The following is a 17,609-nucleotide window of genomic DNA, read 5'->3' as shown; positions in this document are numbered from 1 at the left end:
CCACCCCCACCCCCACCCAAAAAAAAATAATTTTGTTTTTGAGAAATATTTTCAATGTCATAAATTATTTTTTACTCTAGTAAAAATAAAAAATGTCTCTCAAAAACAATTTTCATTCATAAACCAAACACTAAAAATCATTTCCAGAAAATATTTTCTACTCACCAACCAAACATGAGAAAATAAGTCCAAAATCTACTTGTTTTCCAGAAAAACATTTTCCATGGAAAATATTTTCCTCCGTACCAAACACACCCTTAAAATTTTACTCATTTGAAAAAAATATTTTTTATTAGAAATGCTTTTAGAGATTAGCAGTACTAAATTAATAATTTGTGTTTAGTCAATATTCGAAAAGAACTAATTTTAAGGAAAAAATTACTTTTTCAACTTAAGCTAAATCGATAAAATATATATTTTTTAAATATTAACTATATTTCATTAGAAAAAGCTTGACCAAACATACCATAATTGAGAAACTGATGCTTTGTTTGAAACTTTTTCCTAGTTGGGGGAGGAGAATGAGGATAATCAAATGGATATTCCATATAATCCAAGTATTATATCAAATGTGAGCATTAAATAATTGATATCATTTATTTTTTCGATATCTGAATTTGTAAGAAAAATTAAAACAAAATTTAATAAATAATAAATTTATATAAATACTAATTTAATAAAATTATAAGGGGAAAGTGGCTAGCGATGATGATGATTATGAGTGACGATTAGTGATTTTTCAATTTAAAGGGATAAATGTTATATCGTTCAAAGGGTAAAGAGATTTTAAATATTTTAAAATGAATCTAAATATAAAACTCATAAAATTTAAAGTATTCTTTATATAATGAGACGTAAACATAATTTTTTATATTAACAAATCAAGAAAAATTGAACTTCCATTACGGAAGTCTTGAAATACCGTATAAAACTAAAGCAAACATGTAAACGAATATATTAATCGTCATATTAATATATTCGTTTACACGATTAGAAAAATATGATAAAATGATTAAGCTAAGATTCTAATTTTAAATCAAAGGCCTCGAACAGACAATTTCTTGATAGAGTGTTTTGTATTAAAATAATTTATCGTTAGATTATTATTTTTTCCGGCCTTAATAATATGTGTATATACACACGAAAACTAAGTTTTGACATGTTTAATATTACATGATTCACAAAAATTTCTATCTTTTATACACGAAAAGAAAAGACCATGATATGTTTGATATCAGAAATTTCATACATCTTTCGTTTTATTTCTTAAACTTCATTTTTTTATTGAAAAGTATCACAAAATACAAGCTGTATTTTAATTTAATTACCTGGTTGATGAAAATCTTGAAGAAATGAAGCTAGCTCGATAGCAGCTTCCTGCACCTACAAGATACAAATTACGTATGATATATAATAATTGCCTTGATTGAATGATGACTACTTCATGTAGAATTGTAGCTAATTTATAGTAGATGTTATTCACTTTTTAAAATATTGGTGGTACCTAACTCCCTATGTAGGAATAATTTTATATATTTTGTTATTTTCCACTCGATGCTAGATATCTGTATTATGGTCTGATTAAGTTTGGATTCATTCATTACAAGATTCATTTTTGAAGGTGACACTTTCAATAGGATTTTTTTCATTCTCTGTTGATGAAGAAATTTTAATTATTCGATCAAAATTAAAGTTGGAATAAATTAGAATGTGGAATATTAGGTCAAAGGCCACTAGTGTGCCACTTGAACTTTTTTATGGCCCTTTTCCCCCACTTCACTAGTTGGGTATGTGTCATATAGAAGAGAGCATGCAAAGATTGTTTTACACTATTAATAGTATAACTAAATTTATACCTAATTGAAAATGATGGATTTAATTTGGTGAGCATTATGCTCTCTGTGCCTCAATCCTATTGGATGAGTATTTCTTGGATCCCTACATTATTGTAACTTTTTTTTTTTGTGTATATGTTTGGTTGTTATAAAAAAATTCACTGGTTTCGAGTAATCTAAAATGATTTTTTAGTATGTTTTTATTTTATAGTGTTTGAACCTGTAATCTTTATTTAAGAAGAGTTAGAATTTTGAGTTAATGATTTCGATTTCTAAAAGTGATAGTTTATTAAATTTGTGATAAATTATTTATACGTATAATATTTGAATCAAAATTATTGAATTCTGGAGAACGAATGAATAGACGTATAGCTCTGTCCCTAATAATAATAACTTGCATCACACACCTCGAAGGTTTTGACTCTTCTTTTAATTGTGAATGGTATTATGCTTGAAAAAATAACATCGGCATTTTTGGCAGCTAAGCTTCTCTTTTGGCAGTTGGGAAGGTATATCCCCATTGGTGCTAACGCTATACTTTCTTAAGCTCTTAGGGTCGTTTGACAGTTGGTCAGGTGCTAAGTTATTCATATATTAAAGGAAAAATGGATAAATATACCTTTGAACTATTATCAATGGTATACAGATATTCTTCGTTATACTTTTGGGATATTGATGCCCCTGTCGTCAAAAAACTAGAGCATATATACCCTTTAAACTAACGAACATGCACGTGTCATAATCTTATCCACCTATCCGACATTTATTAAACATCGAATCGGTGAATAAGATTGTGCCACGTGTCCTTATTTAGTCTTCCGTTAGAGCGAAGACATATATGCTCTAGTTTTTGGACGACAAGGGTACCAATGTCCCAAAAGTATGACGAATGATATCCACATACTATTTACGATAATTCGGAAGTATATTTGTACTTTATCCCTATATTAAATCTTGCAGTAGTAATATTATGTTTCGCAGCATTCTATTGCTATATATGTATAAAATGCAAAATACTACACTTAATATAGTGTTCGAAAGAAATTTCTATGTATTGTTTTAGGCAGAAGTTAGAATAAAAGATATTAATATAACTAATGCTTGAATAATTAATGAAGTAATATATAAATGTGTCTTTAATTTATATATAACATTTAACGAGTAAACACACGAGTCTTATGTGACATAATACACGTATGACACCACATAGGACACGAAATGTCATGTAAGATGTCATATAGGACATGTGTGTTTATATATTCAACTTTATACAAGTTTAATTGTCTAGTTGTACAGATCCAAAGTTGGAGAATATATATGTAATATGAGACCAAATTAAATGATATATTTATGTATTATATCATAATTAATCTGTACATAAAATAATACATAAATTTTCTCACAACCCGGGGTTATTAAAACATTGGATAAAGCATATACTTAGATGACTATTCATAGCTATTACCTTGACACCAAAGAAGAGTTCGACCCAATGCTTTATTTCTGTCCTAGTTGATCCTGATTTGACATTAGAAGTATATTGATTTTTCCCCAATAACCAAATACTTTTGTCTGTAAATATGTTAGATCATAAAGAAGCTATCATATCTCATTTAAGTTGGGCCAGCCTCTTTCTGGGATTCCATACCCTGGGACTTTATGTTCATAATGATGTCATGATAGTTTTACAATTTCATCGACTAAAAAGGTTATCAAATGAATTGTAATTACAATTGAAACGATCGAAAAGGAAATGTCTATCTATTCTTTTTTTTTCTCTTTATTCAAAGTAAGCAGATCGAAAGCACGAAAAGGAATGTCTTAGCGTGCCCTTACTCTAATTCAAAATGCGTGCAAAAGAATAATAAATGGATAATATCAATTTGCAGATCACAAAGTACATATTCGTTATCCTAGTCGAGGCTGAATAATACTAGTATATATTGTCACTCCTAGGTAGGAATAAATTAGAAGGGAAATAAGTCAAAACTTATCATGTCCTACACAAAGATTGCTTCATTCTTAAATAGTACCCTACTATTAAGAAAGAACTTAGTCCTAATACACATGTAAAATCCACTCATTATCTGAGATATGGAGCAAAAACAAAATGATACGCCATATGGGACTAGTACTTGAGAGAATATTATCTGGAAAAAAATTTATGACAATAACTAGAAGACAATGCAAAATGACAAGAGGCAGAGGGAGAAATATAAATACATAAAAAACAAAGTCTTCATTTTTAGATCTTGTACTCATACTGCACAAAAGAATATGAACTGCTATGAACCTATAATAGTTGATCCCACATAATCAAAATGACTGCAACTAAAGAAGAAGTTGCTTTGGCGAAACTGTAATACGTGAATCGTAATATATACATTTCTTCAGAAATAAATGGTAGTAGTAATTAGTTAGTGGTTAATAAGATGAAAATGAAGAGAGAGATACTTTTTGTGCTTCGTCTCGAACAGACTGAAGGTTGATTTTTATCTCCTTACAGAGTCTGCCTTCAATAAGCCGCACAGGCAACCAAAGCTTAGGTTCAACATCAACAATGTAGGAGAGAGTTGTGTGAAATGGTTCGTCCAAAGAAGAATCAAGCTCTTGGTCACTACCTGTCTTGCACTGCATGTTTTCACAACATTAAATAACGTAAGGGCTTCGACAAAACTGTGAACTTATTTGTTGGTAACATGCAATGAAGAACTCACACCTACGCTTCAAAAAGAGAATCAGAGAGATGATTTTCAAAGTTTACTTTTTCTAAGCTATGTAGACGCCAACAAAATTATCAACATGGATTTCACCGCTAATTAATCATATACAGACACTTTGTCATTTTAAAAAGAACAGAGGGAAGTCCCAATTGCTGCTTCCATTCCATTAATAACCTAACAATGCGGAGTTTCTACTGAGTTTCTAAGTGCAAATGAATAGCAAGAGGAGAATATATGTTGCAAATTTGCTAGGGAATAAATAAGAAAAAGCAGAAGGAGAAGTTATCCAAGGAAAAAAATGCACATGAATAATTCTTGGGCAACATCATCGACATTAGACACATATTTTCCAGATACGAAACAAAAAATCTGATAGAAGAAGTGTAATAGGTAAAGAGAAGAAAGAATACTATGCCTGTTCAATAGACCATTTTCCTTCAAAATTTTTGAAGTCACCTTCTACCATCTTGAACTCAATATCACGCCTCTGACCAGTAGGGAGATCTTCAAGACCTTTCTCATAACAATCAATGACACCTTTAGCATTAAATTTGAGCCCGAACGCTAAGTTTTGCTCGCCAATCTGTTCAATATTACAATTTAATATCAGATCACTCCAAGATACTAATATCTTGGAAATTCAAGAAGTATGTAGCGCATGCCATCTATTGACTGTAAATTATAGATTTAAATATCAGATAAGAGTGATATACCAACACAAAACTCATGCTTAAAATAAGCAAGTAGTGAACTCAAGAATTTTCCATAAGTAGAAGTATGTTAACAGCTGTCAAGGAAATATTTAATTCACATTGAATTGAATGTAAACAACTTTCTTTCTCTTTGTTGAAGTAATGAGTTTCAGATACATACACGCACACATATTTTTTAAAGAAGTAAATTGATTCGTCAATAGCATCTAAAAGATACAACAGGTAAAAGAGTCAACTACTAGTTGGGAATAGGAATAAGTCTAATTTCACCTATTACTTTTCTAGGATATTTAGACCTTATCTTCTTTTTTTATGACCGTGGTGTCCAGGCTAGCTTTCGCGCATCTCGACTAATTCCACTGCCACCTCTCATCAGCAACAAGCAACAGGTACCAGGTAACTTTGTCCACCAAGGCAGCTAGGACAGATGAGAAGAATCACCTATCGTTTTTTTGTTTCCATTGAGTTTTGAACTTGAGACCTCAGGGTTCTCAACCATTTCATTGACCACTAGGCGACACCCTTGGGTATAGGAGTATTTAGCCATAGATATATATGTGCCAGTAAAAATATAGAAAACTTTTAACATTATTATTAGTATTATTATTATTTATATATATGCATATATTTAACTTTTCTGTCACTTTTTTTTGTATGATAAAGACATGAGTAGACTTAAATGGAGAAACATTGTTAGTGAGGATTCATATAGCCAACTCCAACTTGTTTGGGATTGAGGCGAAGTAGTTGTTGTGCGTGTATGTGTCTTCCTGTGTGAATGTCTGTAATTTGAATGCATAATGTCTCTCTGTGTATGGCCAATCAGTTGTAAATTAACCCGGTGATCACAACAACATAGCAAGTGTAATTCCACAAGTGGAGAATAGGGAAAGGTAGGATGTACGCAGACCTAACCCCTATCTTTGTAAGGTAGAGAGTTTGTTTTCAGTAGACCTCGGCACCGAGTCGCAGTACCAAACAGCTTAGAAAATTAACACAATGACGTTGGTTTATATGTTTGGCGCTTCAGTTTCTCTTCAATCTCTTTCTATATTATTTGTTGATAAGCATATCATATAATGTAGTGTAAGCATGTGTGGGGACTTCTTTCTTTTTTTGGTTTGTGATGAGATGCAAGTTGTTAGGGAGTTTTACATTTTGAACTTGACAAGCTAACATCACCGTTGCACTATTTGACATTTTACGTGTTGGTGTTAAGAAGTAAAGTTGATTAGATTTTCATCTGGGAGCATCAGACAGCGAAGCAACATATGCAATTGTCTAAAACAGGCCTGATGCATGGTCATTTGCAAGCTCAATAGTAGTAGCACCAGCAGTTGCTACTCTTACAAAAACTCTTTCAATAGTTTGAATAATTTTAGAAATTTTATAACTATTGAGGGAAAACATTGTGTTGTTAGAAGTTCTTAAAGTCTAATATCATCCAGAAAACAATCAACAATGGCGCACCACCACATCAACGATCAAACGAGTACATATCTAGGATAATTTTCTATAATAATAAACAATTAAACAGAAAAAAACCTGAAGAAGTCGGGCAAAATTGGGTTCCTTCTCAAGCAACTGGCAGACAGCAAGACCAGGGATGAAATCAGCTAATCTTTCATAATCAGTAAGGACTTCCCAAACACTCTGCAAGCTGGCCTTCACAACTATCTTAGATCGAATCCTCCGACGATTTTTCCCCATCTTTTCAATCTCAGTCTCAACGCCGCCGTCCTCCTCTTCCTCATCACTACCTTCTTCTCCCGTATCATTCCGAGTATCACCGTCGTCATACTCGTCAATGGCAGCGTTTCCCCCAATGTCTAGAGAACACGTGACAGTATCAAGACGAAATCTTCCAGAAGTTAGGTTAGGGTTTCTGTTGAGCCTTAAGCTGAATGCGGCGGTAGATAAGGCAGTGTCGTGGCGGTGCCGAGCGGCAGCAACTGCTGTGGCTTCGTGACGGTAGAAAATTGAAGATAGGGGGAGTGAAGAGGTGGTATTCGTATGCCACCACAACTGGTACTGGACTTGCATTTTCGTTTTCGCCTCGGGGATTGGGCCTTTGCTGTTGTCATATTTTCCATTACTCTATTTGCTTGGCAAAATGTACTATCAATTCTAGGCTCACATGACAAGATGGTGCTTATGCCTTTTAATTATAAAGTTGAACAAATAAATGTATTTATTATGGTGTTTTACTTGGCAATCGTGTTATATGTGCCATCATAATGTATGAACTATTAACGCATATATTTATTTGTTTAATTTAATATAAATCTGACGATTTATGTGCTCATTAAAATTGAAGAATAAAAATAACAACTTAAGTCAAATTAAGTACATGTTTATGCATTACACCTTTCTGAGAATTCTAAAATCTTTGTATCAGGCCATCATTTTTTTGAGGTATTAATGGTACACTTTTTTTAAGAAGAAAACAAATAGTAGAAGGTAGGGGAGAAGAAAATGAGAGGGGGAATTACAAGGTAGTGAATCAAACTCTCATCAATAAAGTTAAAGTTTAGATAGCCAACCATTTAAGCTGCGAAAATTCTCATATTAATGGTACTCATAGTGCCCTTTAGAAATATTATTAGCATTAGGGCTATTCAAAACCGAACCGAAATTGATAAATCGAACCGATAAAAAAGTTAGTGGTTTATAGTATTGAGTTATTGGTTTAGTGGTTTTAATAACTGTTTTGATTTTTTTTGTTATCGGATTATCGGTTCTTAACGGTTTGAAGTTTTTTTTAACGGGTTAACCGATAACCCGATAGTAAATTAAATAATTATATTTATACTATTTTGTATGTAAAGTCCTCGACTTAGAGTTTAATTTCCTACTTTTATTTCTGGTTGTCTCAAACACTTAGTTATTCAACAACGTAAAAGTGTTTACTTTTAAATAAGATGTAATTTGTGAACTCAAGTGCATGGTTTATTTGCTTTTAATGTTTTTTCTTTTGTGTAAAATCTTAACGGTTAAACCGATAACGATCAAAAACCGATAAATCAATAGCCGATAAGCCAATAGCTTAATGGTTCGATAACGGTGTAGCATCTCTACAAACCAATAACCAATAAGTTAATCCAATAAACTTCAGAACCGAACCGAACCGGCCAATACACAGCCCTAATTAGCACAGTCAAGAGATGAATGGGGAATGACCAAAGATTCCTCAGGGTATCGATATTGAGGATAATATTTTCAATTTTTCTATGTTCGATTGTCTTAATATGCATCATTTTATTTATCCCTTTCACATTAGAAAGGTATAATTTGCCTCTATTAGCACATGATCATAGAGTCGAAACTTATACAAAAGATTCCAACTAATTTGAGATTGACATAGTTGATTAGCAAGTCCTGTGCAATCTAAAAAAGAGCCTTTAATCTTGCTTCATGTCTGTAAAGTTACGTTTATGATCATCAAGGCAAGTCTATAAGAAGCAGCTTCTATACATGTCAACAGTTGTTAACACAATAAGATGTCAATACATCTACAAACTTGAACTGCTTTATATTTCTCTAAGTTTAACAGGAAAAGTTAATATACACATATATTGTTCAGAAGCAGCTTTATAGTTTGTTGACAACTTTAGTACTGAAATATACCTTTAACTAGCAACTTACACCTACGAAGTTTTGTTTCCTCAATTTACAAATGACAATAATTCTTTCAATTGCCACAGTCTTGCTTCCTCTTTGCTTGGCTGCAGCACGGCATCTATGTTCTGAACGAATTTAAATGCTATAGCTATCAGCTCCTAACTTTTTTGATTCTAGTATCAGCAATTTCTCAATCTGGTCAACTTGCATACAGAGAGCCATGGGTTGATCCTATCCGCACTATATGTCAGATTCTAAGGTTATTACATAGGTGGCCAAGTTCAGGTCTTGCATCCATCCATTCTTTGAAGCTTAACTCAGATGGAGAACTGCTGTAGAGATAGGATCTAAATGTGATCAGGAAAAAATATCGCCTGCAAAAAGAAGAGAATAAAACCGTTAATTTATACAGTTCTAAACTTTGCCTGTTTGGCAGCAAAGCACCTTAGATGTAATGTTAACTGGGCATTGCTCTAGGAAAAAAGATGACACCTTTCCATTTTAAGGATGAGGCTAACTGTATGAAGAGCAAGCTTCTCAAGGACTAAATCTTATTCAGTTATTTTGTATTACTACTAGTCAAATATGTGCTCTGTTATCTATTTTAGTTTGTCCCGGCTCCAACCACTTTCTAGAAGGAAAAAATTGCCAGTTCTAACAACTTTTCAATAGTTTATATGCATTTCTGCTGCACAATAGAAATTTCAGGTTTATCTTAAACAAGCATCCAAAAGAAGGACCTCGAAGATGATGTAGGGGCAGTATGTTTGTTCCTTGTATTATGTTCTCTGCTTCTACCTTCCATTTTTTATCAACAAACTTTTCACTAAAAAGAGATGGAAGAGAATCAACCTTAAAGCTCTAATGCCCATATCCATCAGATATGCTCGACGTTCTTCATCTTCATCTAATTTCCTTTCCAGCTCCTGTGAATATTGAACTATATCTTCTCCTAAATGACCTGCACCTGCACACCTTTGAAAAATTGAAAAGAAAGAGTCAGAGAAAATATTCAGAAGAACAGTGGCGTGCAATTCAGTTGATTTAGACCTTCAAGATCAAAATAGTTAGATCAATTCCTACGTCTACACTACACCTACACCATTTCAAAGTAGAAGCATGACTTGAGTCTACCCATAAGTAGCAAATTCAGTTTTTCTATTAGCTTAAACTTAAAAGGCTGGTCAGCAATGATATTCCCACTTCCTGCTGTAGAAAAAATCATCTTCTCTCTAAAGATTTTATTAATAATGAGAATCTCTCGTGCACAAGAAGATACTAAAAAGTAAAAAATTTACAAAACATTCCCTCTGTTTCAATTAGTTTGTCTTACTTCCCATTTGAGTCCGTTATGAAAAATGACTTTTCCTGGCAACTCTTTAATTTCAACATTCCACACAACATGTTTATGACCACAAGATTGAAGGGTATTTTGATACATTATACATATCTTTAGTTAACAACCATAAGATTTCAAAAGTCTTTACTTTCTAAGACTATGTGTCCACTCAACTAGAACAGACAAATGAAACGGAGAGAGTAATATGATTCTCCTCGAACCACACCCAATTTTCTCTACAGAACTGAATTCTGGAGCCTCATCAGTGCACCAAGACAATAAAAAATGAGAGACTATTCCTCAAATTCAATCTATACCACTGAAAACTCCACTATTTCTTTACTTCCACATCATCCATACGAGTTCTAGTCGAGCAACATTCACATCGCTCTGACTGCTTTCTAAATTTTCAGTTGGAGAGTACCTCCTTCACTATGTCCAACACCGACCTTTACAGCCCGAGACATATCCAATCTCACACCACAATCGAGTTGCCAACAGACAATATAGGAGGAGGTGGTCCACACCTTCACCTTAACAATAGCATATGAAGCACCAACAACCATATGAATCCACCTCTTTTTCAAATTCTTAACCGTCAATATGCTCCAGTTGCTGCTAAAAAAGGTAAAAACGAGCCATTATTTGGTATTGAGGAACCCATACCAACAAAGTATAGAAAATTAATTCCTCCCTCAACAAAAGCTTACGGTAATTGGATTTTCTCTCTCCTACTTTCTTGGACTCTAAGATAACTATTCTCCGGCCACGCTTGCTGGCCAACGTTTGGCTTGGTACCTCAGTTTTTCACCCACAGTGATCTCTAACGAACTTCTTCCTTCACTCTCTTCTAATTTTTTCTGCTCAGATTTTCTCTCACCGCCAGTAACGGGACTTGGTACGGATGGAAAAGAAGTTGCAACATGATGAAACATTCAATTTTGAACTCAAATACCATGAGGTGGCTCTGTATCATCCTTGAGGAACCATTGAAAGAGGGGAAAAAATGATTAGGAAGTGGAATACCAAGGACAAACTTAGAGACCTCTACTGCACCAGGAAATTTAATGTGAAGGGAAGATACATGAGCATCCTGTCGCTTCAGGGGAATGAAAGATAGGTCCTAATAATTCCTGAGTTTGCCCTGAATGCTGGTTAAATGTGATCTAATAATTCCTGAGTTTGCCCTGAATGCTGGTTAAATGATATCACATTTAAGATAAAGAGGTTTATTAAATGCTCCAACCTACTGATCAATGCAGAGCCTTTCAGAGCTTACAAGGAGGATTATCCTTACGCCAGAGTGGTACGTAAAAGCAAATGGCAGTCTAATACCCTTAAAGAGTCCACAGTTGCAGCGGGTGGATGAGATATTTGCATTGCAGAGCCATCAGGGCTAAAGGGTAATGGCTTGCTCATAGATGCATAGTTGGGCATTTTGGACAGGAGATCACAGAGAAAGTTACACTAGCAGATATTAGAAGATGGTGCTCTCAAACATGGAAAGCAGTTTTTGAAGTCAATATCTATGAAATGAGCAGCGAATATGTTTCTCTTTTAATTCCAGAACAGAAATATGGCGGAGCAGACACTAAAAAAGGAGTGGAGATGAGAAAGGAGAAAGATGCAACTTGAGTGGTGGAATCCAACAGTTGGTTATTCTCCAATCTCTCAAAACAATGATACCACATGGATTAGGGCTTTGGGCAATCCACTTCATCTCTGGTCGCAGAAGATTTTCTCAGAAGTGTGGAATCTTTGTGGAAGGTGGGTGTTTCCACTGAAGAGGAAACAAAATTCAAAAACACCTTAAATGGCAAGAATCCAAATCATAGGAGATGGCCGGAGCTGCCCCATTCCATATCCCTATTTGAGTCGAGAGAGATGACCGATTCTGAGAATGCTGGAGCTGATAGGTTTTGACGAAGAAACTGCTGGTTCAAAGCTCTCTACATACCTTAGGGCAAAGATGTGCTTTATGACATAAAAAAGAAGGTACTGAAAACATGGGTATACAATGTGCAGCTAATAAAGAGCATGTGGAGAGTTCAAGCAAGGGGATTTTGGGGCTGACAGAGCAGGCTAAGTCATTTTCAGTGACTTGAATCCAAACATCTGGTTGAAAGTTTCGACCAAATTTTAGTCGAACAAATAACGCTAACAACACTCACAGTATTTTCTGCATCAGCTACATAAACAGAGGGGTCAATGAAGCAGAACTCCCGAACCTGGGGGAGAAAATAACAGAGGCAGACATGCAAGGCTCGAAACATGCAAATACCATGACTTAACTATGATAGGTGATAGTGAGTGTTATCAAAGGCGCGCTTAAGCCCTAAAACGAGGCTCAAAACAGGTTGAGCGCTTTGCCTCACTTTATGTGCGCTTCAGTGTCGTCATCAAGGTTCTAAGGCAAACGTTTCCTTGTCAATGAGCCTCGTATGAAGAAGTGACACTAAATAATTGATATTTTACTTTATCATAAACTTTTTTTCAATTTCTTTGGTCATATTTTTGTCATTCATGTTTATAATTATTAGTTTTGAACTAAACATATATATTTGTATTCTTTTCTCCCTTTGCGCCTTTTAAGCCCACACTTTATTTGCGCTTTGCGCTTAAAGCCCTAACGGACCTTAGAGTTTATTTTGCGCTTTTCGCCTTTGACAACATCCGTGATACTCTAAAGGAGGAGAATAAAATAGTGAAATACCAACATAACTCAATGGCTATCCAAGAAGGGAAAGAGATTGACGAATGGGTATTGGAAGATGCAGAACTTATTCAACAACATCAAAAATTTCTACCAGACAACGAGATGGATGCAACAATTTGCATGCACCAAAATTTGATTAAAATGGGCAAACCTTTTGGGTAGATTTTCAAGGACACGAGGAAGAAGATTTGGAACTGCTCAAGCAAATTGACAGTAGCAGGCAGCCCACGAGAAATGGACGCCGAGGATTCTATCAAGAGGCCTATACACAAAGGAGTTCACGAATCTAAGGATACTGTTTTTGATGTCAAGTTCAAGAATGATGAGAAGAGGAACAGGGGAAAGGATGGAAATTGTTTTTAATGAAGATCAATTTGATGTCATGGAATGTCCGGGGTCTTAATAATAAGGGTAAAAGAAAAGTAGTAAAGAGCCTGACACACAACTGGAATGCTGATATCATTTGTCTTCAGGAAACAAATTAGAAGGGAATGTAAGGGAGATCATTTAGAGAGAATTGGAGGAGTAGATGGGTGAGATTTGTCTACTTAGAAGCTAGTGGTACAAGGTATACTCATGTTATAGGATAGTAGAATTTGGACAGGGACCTCTTTCCAAATTGGTTCATATACCTTAACTTGCAAGTTTGAGGCACTCTTACAAGACGTTGAGAGTCACATAACAAGGGTATATGCACCATTTGCAGATCTGAAAGGGAAAATGTTTGGGAAGAGATGGAAGCAGCTACGTGCTTGATGGGTGGTCCCTGGTTGTTTGTGACGATTTCAACATCACAAGATTTCCTTCTGAAATGAATTGTAGGAGGAGATCTCCATCTATGTTATACAGTATATGAAATTGATCGATCCACAACTGAAAGGGGGCTCTTTAACCTGATCAAAAAAGACAATAACATGATTGTTTCCAGGTTGACAGAATACTTATATCAGAAGAGGGGGATGATAGGTTCAGCAATATCAAACTTCTACAGAGAAGAGTGGAATGATAGGTTCAGCAATATCAAACTTCTACAGAGAATTGACTATGATAGTCTGGGAACAGAACAAATCTTATTTCAAATTTGAGAATTGGTGGTTGAGCACAGAGGGTTTTGTGGACAGAAAAAAAAAAGTTGTGGACGTCTTTTTTGGTTGCAAGGCAAGTCTAATTTTATTCTAGCTTGCAAAGCTCAAAGCACTTAAAGGCTAGCTAAAGGAATGGAGAAGTATACCAAAAAATTAAAAACCTTCAAAAAATAAATGGTTCTCTACAGAAGAAGAGACCCATCCTTGAATACAAATAAGAACCTCATGGTACACCAAAAAGATATTAAAGATAAGAAACTATTCTTCAAATGTACAAAATCAAGGTCACTTCCTTTAAAAGCTCTTCTAGTTCTCTCTCCATATACCCACATTAAAGCCAATGAAGCAATATACCATGCCCTATGCCTTCTCCTCTGTCGTCTAAAAGACCAACTGAATATAACATCCTTCACCATACCCGGCATAGTCCAAAACCAAACCATCTCAGAATCTTCAACCTAAGTTGTGAAACTATCTGACAATGCAATAGTAGACAGTCCACATCCTTTCCTGTATTTTTGCGCATGAAACAACAACATAATTGCTCCACTTCCTCAAGTTTTCGGCAGTCAGAATCGCTCATTAACCATGCAAAAAAAATACATCTTTCTGGGTGCTGTTGGGGATCCAAACGTACAGGTTTGTAGGATTTGTACAACTTTACAAAGCAACTTACCGTAGTAAGACGACTTTACCGGTAAAAGAGCACCCTTCCCTAAGCCTTATTACATAGACAACTCACCACTGCTCCCTCTCTATATCACCCTCTTATCTTGGAGTAATTAGTTTACCCAATTCCCTGATATGCACATATCATAATAAGCATTAAACGGATTTTTTTACTCACTAATTGTCTTCACCCAATAGGGTCAGAAAAGTTCAGTCACTAGTTCCTTTTACTGTCAATAGAGATCCCTAATTGAATCTAAATAATACTTGAAAATTTGATGGTATGAGAAGTTTATCGTATTTATGCCCTCAACCAATCTCCTGTGTAGTAGTCAGGAAGCTGGCATTATGGATTAAGTAGAGGATGTGTACCTTTCTATCACAGCATCAACGTCTGTCTTGCTCTCAGGGCCGTGCACAAGAACCCTAGTGAGGCTTAATATGTCCCGATAGTCACCCATTCTCCGTGCTTCTTCATCAGAAATTTGAACATTGAAATTCTCTAGAGGTGAACAAGGAAGACCGGTACTTTCAAAAGGTCGATGAATACCCAATGACAATTTAGCCTCAGCTTCAAGCCTTAAACAAATAATAGCCATTGCATAAGCAATCCCTCCAAATCCTGTGTGTGATACAAAAAGGTAAGATCCTGCAGCGCTGTTTAGAGAAAAAAAAAGAACAATTAGTTTAATTTTACTTCTAATGAGAACATAGAAAAGGAAGTCACTGATTAACAACTCTCAGATAAATTCTTCATCGACACAGGTAAAAAATTATCACTAGAAAGACATCTTATACCCTTTGGCAATCAAAATCACACTGCACCTGACACAGAATAGACTTTTCCTCTGGATTTGAGGAGAGAAATTATCACTAGAAAGACATCCTATACCCTTTGGCAATCAAAATCACACTGCACCTGACACAGAATAGACTTTTTTGCTGGATTCGGGTGAGAATAGTAAAAGAAGAAGTATGTTATAACATTTATCTTATCAAAGAACGAACGATTAAATCTTCTCAAACACCAATAAAGCCAGACAACTTTAGGAATGTAGTTTTTGCGCCATTAACAAGTATAAATTGGCAATAACAAGTTAATGATAGTTCAATCAAGATTCCTAAACTCACAATAAATGAACAATAACGTAAAACAGTGTAGGGGGAGATAGGATGTGCACAGACCTTACCTCTACCTTTGCGGTGTAGAGAGGCTGTTTCCTATCAAGATTCCTAAACTCTCGATTGAAAAAAATTAGTATAGCAAGGCATATCCTATTATATCCAATTGGACATTCTCTGAGATATTTAGAGTTTCTGAGACGAGCAATTCCACAAACATGATTTTACTTTTAGTTCTAGTGCAATCTGTCTATGTCATGGTGATGGCTGCGGAAGGACAAGAAGCTATCCAACTTTCACATACAATCAATGAATTATGCTTCAGTTCCAATATGTCAACTTTTCCCTCACAAAAACGGCTAGTGAAAATTTGAATGACCTCACTCAGAAGTTGAGGGCATTTAAATATTCAGCAAATTATGTGCTGCCACTTACTCGTCTTTACAGTATTGGATAGCATCAATATCGGAAGACAGGGCTTCTTTCTCTCTAGTCAACGGTATCCTCCTATAGGTTATGTCATAACCTTCATTCTTCAGGCTTGCATATACCTCAGCAGGAGTCTTAACATCATCCACAAATATGTTCTCCCAATATCCAATGATACTAACTTGATTTGAAGTCGGGTTATACTCTTCACGATGCAGAAGCATCCTACCACCAGATTGTCTAATCTCACATTGAATGTCATCTTTTAACCGAGCCTCCAAGTGTTCCACCTGTGGGGAAAATGAAGTTAAATAGATAATAAAATGATCATAACCATTGTTTGAAGGGGTAATTTGATTGACTGACCAATGAACCAGTGATTCCAACATGCTTCAAGGATTCAACAGGCTTATTCAATTCTCTCAGAACAAAGGGTGTTCCATTAATATAAACAACAGCCTCTTCTCTCAGATCAGTTAAAACTACTCTTTTAGCAGATCTTTCTTTTGAGGTCTGGTTTGCACCAAGGTAAGTCAACATCTCCTTAGCTCCAGCAATAGTAGGTGTTGCCATGCTATAAATGGGGTACCCATCAACCTATAAAGGATGAGAAATTCAGTAAGAATTTCAAGTTTTACCCATGAAATAAAACTCAAAATTCACATAGTAGATAGCACGTATGGAGTAACAGTATGGAGATCAATCAGAAATTTATGGTCTAGTCTGAAGGAGAATTTGGTGTTCAAAGTGGGCGAGGGTAACAAAATATTTTTTTGGAAGGACAAGTGGATTGGACAAGAGTTTCTAAGCTCGGTTTTCCCAGATCTCTTTTCATTTTGTACCAATCATGATGCTAAAATTGCTGAGATTTGGTCTCCTCAGGGATGGAACCTCACCTTCAGGAGAAATCTAAATGATTGGGAAGTGGATAAAATTGCTAAAATGCTACTCAAATTGGGTGAATTCACAGGCCTTACTACAGAAGCAGATAGTATCAGATGGAAACACGACTCTGATGGCAAGTTATCTATGAGTAGACTGTATCAGAGAGATTATGACTCACTCGGGGAATTCTTGGTCCATGGAAACGAATAGGGAAGGGCAACACTCCAACCAAGGCAAAAATGCTTCACCTGAAGGGCATGTCTCACTCAGTAAAAACTCAAGAAAAGAGGCTTCCAGATTGTCTCCAGATGTTTTTTTGCCATGAGAAGGAAGAAACTAACGACCACTCATTCCTACACTGTAGTATTACTGTTCAGGTGTGGCACATGGTTCTCAGCATTTCTCAAGAGCCCTGGGTGATGCCAGAACATATCGTTGATCTTTTGAGCTGTTGGATGGGGGGGGGGGGGCA

At 35.3% G+C, this 17,609-nt stretch overlaps 3 protein-coding genes across 5 annotated transcripts in view; all 3 read right to left on the bottom strand.

Annotated features, from left to right (window-relative positions):
• The window catches only part of LOC107013225 (suppressor of disruption of TFIIS), a 4,547-nt gene extending 2,858 nt beyond the window's left edge, over positions 1 to 1,689 (bottom strand). Inside the window, exons 1-2 of one of the 2 annotated variants that reach the window (XM_027914181.1) lie at positions 1,329 to 1,454; positions 467 to 504 (exon numbers count right to left, since the gene is read on the bottom strand). The gene's annotated coding sequence lies outside the window, so the exon portion shown is untranslated. Of the gene's footprint in view, positions 1 to 466; positions 505 to 1,328 lie in introns of both variants that reach the window. The other variant, XM_015213187.2, reaches the window with a different exon arrangement.
• A 2,362-nt stretch (positions 1,690 to 4,051) lies between these two features.
• LOC107024517 lies at positions 4,052 to 7,411 on the bottom strand. Of its 2 annotated transcripts, none has more exons than XM_027914179.1 (3): positions 6,817 to 7,411; positions 4,969 to 5,141; positions 4,052 to 4,466 (listed from the first exon to the last, which is right to left on the bottom strand). In XM_027914179.1, the coding sequence occupies exons 1-3, from the start codon at positions 7,312 to 7,314 to the stop codon at positions 4,328 to 4,330; spliced, it is 810 nt and encodes a 269-aa protein (XP_027769980.1). In that variant the 5' UTR covers positions 7,315 to 7,411; the 3' UTR covers positions 4,052 to 4,327. The 2 variants fall into 2 exon arrangements, with proteins under 2 accessions (XP_027769980.1, XP_015081024.1); XM_015225538.2 differs by having other exon boundaries at positions 4,974 to 5,141; positions 6,817 to 7,408.
• A 1,361-nt stretch (positions 7,412 to 8,772) lies between these two features.
• Positions 8,773 to 17,609, bottom strand: part of LOC107004864 (paladin) — a 29,527-nt gene continuing 20,690 nt past the window's right edge. Inside the window, exons 15-19 of the mRNA XM_015203250.2 lie at positions 16,619 to 16,849; positions 16,259 to 16,542; positions 15,074 to 15,358; positions 9,745 to 9,867; positions 8,773 to 9,266 (exon numbers count right to left, since the gene is read on the bottom strand). Coding sequence (XP_015058736.1) covers positions 9,140 to 9,266; positions 9,745 to 9,867; positions 15,074 to 15,358; positions 16,259 to 16,542; positions 16,619 to 16,849 — 1,050 coding nt within the window. The 3' untranslated portion in view covers positions 8,773 to 9,139. The remainder of the gene's footprint in view (positions 9,267 to 9,744; positions 9,868 to 15,073; positions 15,359 to 16,258; positions 16,543 to 16,618; positions 16,850 to 17,609) is intronic.

Source organism: Solanum pennellii, chromosome 1, assembly GCF_001406875.1.
Source record: "Solanum pennellii chromosome 1, SPENNV200".
NCBI classification, from domain to species: domain Eukaryota; kingdom Viridiplantae; phylum Streptophyta; class Magnoliopsida; order Solanales; family Solanaceae; genus Solanum; species Solanum pennellii.
This window is presented reverse-complemented; position numbering and strand designations above follow the sequence as displayed.

Bases quoted from the DNA above. Each gene is read 5' to 3' on its own strand.
- LOC107024517 (XM_015225538.2), bottom strand. From the start codon at position 7,314: ATGCAAGTCCAGTACCAGTTGTGGTGGCATACGAATACCACCTCTTCA. The intron at 5,142-6,816 runs GTTTTTTTCTGT...AATATTGAACAG, and splicing joins ATTTTGCCCGACTTCTTCAG to ATTGGCGAGCAAAACTTAGC. The intron at 4,467-4,973 runs GCATAGTATTCT...GAAAACATGCAG, and splicing joins GAAAATGGTCTATTGAACAG to TGCAAGACAGGTAGTGACCA.